At 35.8% G+C, this 7,782-nt stretch overlaps 1 protein-coding gene across 1 annotated transcript in view; it reads right to left on the reverse strand.

Annotated features, from left to right (window-relative positions):
- creb5b (cAMP responsive element binding protein 5b) overlaps positions 1 to 7,782 on the reverse strand; it is a 180,570-nt gene that overhangs the window by 91,101 nt on the left and 81,687 nt on the right. The window contains exon 6 of the mRNA XM_021466897.3: positions 983 to 1,109. Coding sequence (XP_021322572.2) covers positions 983 to 1,109 — 127 coding nt within the window. The remainder of the gene's footprint in view (positions 1 to 982; positions 1,110 to 7,782) is intronic.

Here is a 7,782-nt window from a genome sequence, read left to right on the forward strand (position 1 = left end):
TGGCTTATGTTACAATGAGAACATATGCTTTGTCATTAGAACCCTGATATGGGCAACTTACACTCACACACACACACACACACACAAACACACACACACACACACACACACACACACACGCACACACACATGTACACACACATGGACACACACATGGACACACACATGGACACACTGACACACACACACACTCATTTAAAAAGACACACATATGCATACACAATCAGGCATACATACAGTCAAATATACACAAATACACTCAAACACAAGCACACACCACTCACACATGAACACATGCACACACTCAAATATGTACACACACATCACACATGCACAAAATATATACATGCACAAACACACGCTCACACACAGGCTCAGACACACACGCACACAGACAGTCACATATACACAAACACAAACATGCACACTATCACAGAGATGCACACAATCACACACACACACACACACACTCAAAAACATACACACAGGCACGGACACACTCACAGAATGCACACAATTACACATACACATAAACACACATATGCACAGGCTTACACACAAACATACAAGCACACACACAGATATGCACCCTCTCACACTTGCACAAAAATTATACACACACTCTCAAAGAGATGTACAAACACACACACACACACACACACACACACACACACACACACACACACACACACACACACACACACACACACAGTGGAGACCCCCAAACTAAAATATGACCTTTTATAAGGCAAAATAGGGACTCTTTAAAGCAGATTTTGTAAAAAAAATGACACCTCTGCTGGTGATGCTGATGGCCACAGCAATAGGAAAGGCTTTCATTTAAAGCAGGCTGCTGAGGAAAGCCTTGAAAACGAGGTTATGAAAGATGAGCACGTATTAATGCGCTTCGGTTGTCAGGAAAGCATGACTGGGAAGTGTGTAAACACATCGTGTGTGTTTGTGGCTGTATTTATGATCTCACAGGCATCAGGACAGCAGACGATCCTTGCATAGTTGGGTCAGGCAGTGTGCCAGGCATGGAGGCCGGCAGTGGCTGTCGCTGTCTGTTCCTCAGGTGCAGCAACGAGGAAAGAGAACCCGGGACTGGCCTAGAAAAGAGAAACAAAAGAGAAAGAACAATTCAGATAGGTTGCCTATTTTGTCATAAGCTTCTGAGGAAACCGACGTCAGAAAACATGAAATATTTGCTGTTATTAGGAATTTGCATCACACTGGCAGTTCTCCTTTCGGTTTGTCATCGTTCCTAAGAATTTTCAGTGCCTCATTTGGTTTTCTTTAAAAACATAATTCATTGAAAAATGTATGTTTATTTATCATCTTGTTGATGTCTTGCAGGATGTTCAGGGGATATTTAACATGAGGGTTCCAGTCTGTAAATATCTGTACAACAGTTATAAAAGTTCTTTAGAATTGTTTGTTAAAATAATCATTACATCAGTGGCGGATTTAGGAATGGGCAATATGAGTGATCGCCCTGGTGTGCATTTCTGAAAACCATCGTTAGCCAACTAAGGTCGCAAGTTCTGTCTTTACAAACAAAAAGTGGTTCGTTGATTTGGTGTTTCCCAAATATGTCTTTCCAACGAAAATTCGCATTATAGCTTGCAATTACACCTCTGGAACTGAAGTTAGAAATATAGGTCCTGGCTGTGTTCTATCTCTCCTTATGCCCTATTCATTTAGAACATTTTAACATTTAAACTTGGAATAATAAAAAAAGCATTAAAGTCATCACTCTTAGGGATAATTTGCTTTCAAATTATTTTTACAGTTCAGTTTTATCGATCTTAATGTTTACATTTGCCTTCCCTTCGCAGTGAACTTTGAAAACATTGATATCATTTGGAACACAGCCGTGGCTCAGGACAAAATCTATAGGTGACCAATTATTGAAAAGCAGAATTTATGTTACGTCTCCAAAGCCTTTGAAAACAAATCACACGTTAATGCTTTTAATATATAGCAGGTTATTGATTAAGTATGTTCTCTATAGAATTGCAAAGGAAACATTGGCCATTTATGTGCCATTTATATATATTTCAGTTCATATGGAAAACAAGTGCATGATTTTACCAAAACTAACATTGGAGTTTTTTTATGCGTGTGCGTATAAAACAACATCATTTGCACAAAAAAAATGATGGAGTTCTTCTCTAAAGTAGTTACTCCATCCCGTTTAGAGCATTATTTTGGGCGTTTTACTGTACAACGAACGTGGTTCAAATATGGATCTGCGACAGAGAAACTACAGGTTTTGGGAAACACTCATCACTACATCGTTCTTTTTCCAAATGATGCATTGTACTATGATTTGTTCAGCTGCGAGTTATGTCGTTCTTTGGGAAACGCACCCCAGGGCGCCATCTTGCTGGGGGCAGCTTGAGGAGAAAAAAAAGTTCCCCAGTAAAAGCTTTGAAATAAGATTTACCTTATGCTAATTTATTAATTTAGAGTGGTTATCCCAGGATAAAGATGTTAGTGGCTATTCACATTTGGCATCTTTTGCTCACGCAAGTTTGTTATTTTTTTATGTGCATCCAAAACAATGCAGGTGAAAACGCATGTGCACAGAAAGTCATTCCCTCGTGCCTCACACGTGCTGCTGCTGATCCCGATTGTTTACATGAATGCTGATTTGCGACAACATGCAAGTCGACATAACTAAAACAATTTTCATATGATGATGATGTTACTTTGACTTAGCATGGCTATGAAGCAGAAAGGAGGAATAATAAGTCAGAGTGGTAACTAAGACTTCATAACATTAATTCTTGGCCATGAGTTAGGTCTAAGACAACAGATTATTCTATAAAACTTTTTTTGTATTGACAATAGAATTGTCATAATTAATATTCATGCAAAAGTCTTGGAATATTACTCCAGTTGTGTTGGTACATTGTTTTTAAGTTACATTTAGGATTGATTTCTGTTATTTATTTAGAATAATAATTGTATAAAAAAAATTATAATAAAGTATTGTTACATTTATTGAAAATAAATAAGTATATTTCAATGTATTTATAATAATTATTTAAAATGGAAATATATTGTGGTGTGTTTGGAGTGGTTTCAGTCAAGATTTCATTTAAACTTGAACTGCCATTGCGTTAAATAACCTGGGTAATAACTAGGTACCATCCCTAGACCTACCCACGAGCCTAACCTTAACCACCTTACATAAGCCAGTACATTCTTAGGCAAGTACAGTGAAAGTACACGTTAAGTACACATACTGTCATATAAAATGCAGCTGAAATGTCATTTGGTGTAAACATTACGTTCATTAAGAAAACATTGTGGAAAATTCCATGATTAATAACAAAGAATCACAGAACCACAGCAGAATGAACCGCCAACTTATCCAGCATATGTTTTACACAGCGGATGCCCTTCCAGCTGCAACCCATCACTGGGAAACATCCACACACATACACTATGGACTATTTAGCTTACCTAATTCACCTGTTATACCATGCAGGAAAACTGGAGCACCCGGAGGAAACCCACATGAACACAGGGAGAACATGCAAACTCCACACAGAAACATCAACTGACCCAGCAGAGGCCTGAACCAACAACCTTCTTGCTGTGAGGCGATTGTGCTATGCCACCATGATTGCACTTATTTAAAATGTTAAAAAGAAGGTGAAGTGATACAAAAAAATTTAAATAAAAAATAACAGCAATATAAATAAATATTAGTTAAAAGGTGAATTTCAGGACTTGGCCTCTATGGCTGGAATTGCTTAGGGCCTCAAAATCACTAAACCCGCCCCTGCTTGTTTTTACAGTTTCTTTACAGTGCACGTACTTTAAGTCTATAGGATTTTTTTATTTATATTATTTTTAATTAATTTAAAATGTAATATTTTTATTTCAATAAATAAACTGATAGCATTTTATAATGATATCCCATTGGAAGCTCTGCAGCTATTTTGGGATTTTTTTTTTGCCGAAATTGAAAAGCCTCACATACACACATGCAGAGGTGTAACCCCAAAATGTTGGTGTAATTTTGTAGAAAACCATTTGAAACAACATAAAATAGTGCTGACAGCGCTGTAAAAGTATAAAATGTTTGTGCAAGCTTTTGGAACACAAAAAAAGTGTCCATTCCCAAACAGATGCTTTGCCATGAAAACCCTTTCCTTGAAGCCCTCTACAAATGTCCATCAGCTAATCTGAAGGCCACAGGATGTTTGGTAGCATGTACTGTAGAAAGTTGTGGACTCCTTCTGTGCATCTCAGGTTGAATTTTCTCCACTGTTACAATACAGCTGACTGTGGAATATTAGGTGAAGAAATTTCATATATGAACTTATTTTACAGGTGGCATCCCATCACTGTTCCACGTTTTAAATTATTGAGCTCCTGAGAGAGACCTATTATTTTACTACTGTTTTTAGAAGTATTCTGCATGCCTTAGTGCTTGAATTTACACATCCGAAGCAACGGAAGTGATTGGAACACATGAGTTCTATGATTAAAAGTGGTAACCCAAAATGTTCGGCAATATATAAAATTCTAGACAAAAATTATTATCCCCCACTGGAAAATATTTTTGCATTAATTCTTTTTTTCTTGTGGAGAAATTCTTATCATTATTAGTGTGCCTGGATTGAAAGCAGTTTTTTTTATTGTAAAAAATCTTTAAGATTATATTATGATTAGCTCCCTTAAGAAATATTGTTTTCTGAAGAAATAATGTTTTCTATTGGCTACAGAACAAACCACTGATCTCCAATGACTTGATTAGTTAATCTAACTTGCCTAATTTAACCACACAAGTGTCTTTGTTAAGCCTTTAAACGGCACTTTAAATGGATTTTCGACTACGATATCATATTTTAAACTTTAGTTCATGTGTAATAGCTGTGTGAACATAAGCAACATCTCTAAATTTAAGATGCGCAAAGTTCAATGCAAAGGCAGACATTGGCTTTTGCAGTGAACAAAGTTTTGGGACTACAAGGAGCAGAATCAACAGAAATTAAGCATACAATCTACTAATACTCAAATGGACCATCAAAACAAAGTGTTACCCAATATTTTAACAGACTTTATTGTCTTTGACAATGGCAACAGAATTTAAATGCTTATCTAAACCATCCCTTTAAGAAATAATCCCACTCAATTCTTCCACAGAAAGAGTTTCTCAGCATGAAATGTTCTGCTGGACGCTCTCAATGAAGGTTTACTGGCTCTTGCCTGAAGGTTGATCAAACCCTGCGTGTTTCAATAAAAGAGTGGGTGTGGATGATCACAAATAATAGGTGCAGAGAAGAATTTGACATATCAGCTTGTTAAAAAAATCTCTCTAACAATTAGTAAACCCTTCAAGCTCCTGTGAACGGTTAATAGCATAATAGACGATCAACGTCTACAAAACGTTCAACCCGAGGTGTGACACACAATATGCAGTTTCAACACACCAACCACACAACTTCCTCTCAAGGTTTGCATGGAGCTGCCAGCCCTTTCCACTAACCGCACTGATATTTAGGTCCAACGTGTCAAAAATAGCACTCACTAACTTCACTATTATGCCGCCTGTTGGACTGGACCACCACGCAGTGTGGAGAAATGCAGCTTGTCTGAATAACCTTTAGCCTTAGATGACAAGCATTATTTGGGTCTGATTGGAGGCCTGACGGACAGCTGAAAGGGAAAGGAGGGAGTCTCCACCTGAACAAACACCTGTATTTATCCGGCCTAAATAGCAGCATTTACACTGCATGATTACTGTGCATGTACACACACACACACACATGCACGCGAACATACGGTCATTAACATTCTGACATATTGTCATTTGTGTCTAACACCCCAATCCATCACATGCTGAACAAGCTCACATCTCTAAAACGCACACACACACACATACATACACGTTAAGATTTAGCTCACTTTTTTTTAAAAACGGAAGAGTTCACCTTTAGGATGTTGCTTTTTTGGGAAAATCAAACTGGAAGAAGTTTTACTTTTTAGTATGGTAAAATTGAATAAATTTACTGGCGTAATTTTTAAAATATGATATAAAATGTCAAAAATAACCAGAATTTCCTACGTAAAATTGTATTTCAGATAATAAACGAGGAACTAAACGGAATGATTTAAATATTCATATTCTTTTACTTAATGTAGATTTTTTAAAATCATTACAAGTAATCTAACAAATATTAAGTAAATTGTAGCCAAAAAGTATTGATTTAGTTGATATTTCAAGAAATGGCCACAAAAACGTCACATTTGTTCATGAATAGGGGGAAAACAACTCATTAGAACGACTGCATGCACTTTATTTTTTTATTTATTTATTTATTTATTTCATTTTATTTTATTTTTTTGGCTGAATTTAAAATTGCTGTGTAACAAAGATGTGAGTAAAAGTGCAAATACTCGAATTAACCCATTACTCCAGTAAAAGTAATCATACTTTTCAGCTTTACTGTAGTGAAAGTGAGGAGAACTTGAAATTTGATATACGTAAGTAATCAAATATAAATTACGGATGAATGTGTATTCATTTTGAAAGAAAATGTTGCATTTTATCCTCAAAACTTCATACTAGTAAACAAAATCTTATAATAATAAGCATACGCCTTTAATAATTAATGATAATTAATGAAAGTTTTTTAATAAATCAGTTGCATGGCAAAACAAGCAAAAGTGTATGAGTGTGAATGAGTGTGAATGTCTCCCAGTGCTGGGTTGCAGCTGGAAGGGCATTTACTATGAAAAACATGTGCTGGATAAGTTGGCGGTTCATTTTGCTGTGGCAACCCTGATGAACAAAGGGACTGAATTAATTAATAAATATCAAATAGCCTAGAGCATAACAAAAACTTAATAATAAAAACAAAATGTGTGCAGACAAATATAAATATACAATATAATAAAAAACATAACATAAGGCAATTAGGTCAACATTTTAGGAAGAACCCATACGTTACCAGTATTAAACTGTAAAAAAGTCTAACAATTTGTATTACAAGTCTTCTAAAAGGATCATATAACTCTGTGTGAGTAGCATAATCAAACTGACATTGTTATTCTGACATTGTTGCAGTGATATTCCCCTGAAGCATCAAATATCATTTGCATTTGCTTAAAGTCAAATATACAAAAGTAAACATGTTACAGCAGGTTTCTCAAATGCTTTGTGTGTCTGCTATTTTCTAAAATATATGGAATAGCACCATATAGGAACACTGTTCTTTTATTTGCATTGTCATACTTAGCTTACGTAGCTTGACAGTGCTAATCTCAAAATCTCAGACAGTGCTAAGACACAGAATTCTGCAGAAATTCATTTTGGATCCATAGAATTAAGACAAAAAGATGGCAAATACATTATAAATTTGTGTTTTACAGTGTTACTCCACTTAATCAGCTAATATCATTAGCATTCTGCTAACAGCAATTACAGTACACTGCAGCAAATAACAACGGCTACACTGCCATTCAAAACACCTCATGGAACAATAAAGTGTTCAGAGAAACACTTTAGAATGTCAGCAAAATATGTATGCTAATAAATTTTTCTATAGTGTTTTTTATAAAAAATACATTGTGCATCGTGCTTCGTAACATCTCTGAGTGTGCAGCATTAATTCATTACAAAGACTTGGTTCAAACCAATCAGCGCGCTCTATTGTGAATGAGGTGCAACTTCATTAATGTATGATAGCTTCGAAGACTGTTTTTACCTGTTACAGTGTTCAGACAGCAGAGAGACGCCACGCTGTGTTGTCAAAACAA

The sequence above is a fragment of the Danio rerio genome, chromosome 16 (genome assembly GCF_049306965.1).
Source record: "Danio rerio strain Tuebingen ecotype United States chromosome 16, GRCz12tu, whole genome shotgun sequence".
In the NCBI taxonomy this organism is placed as follows: domain Eukaryota; kingdom Metazoa; phylum Chordata; class Actinopteri; order Cypriniformes; family Danionidae; genus Danio; species Danio rerio.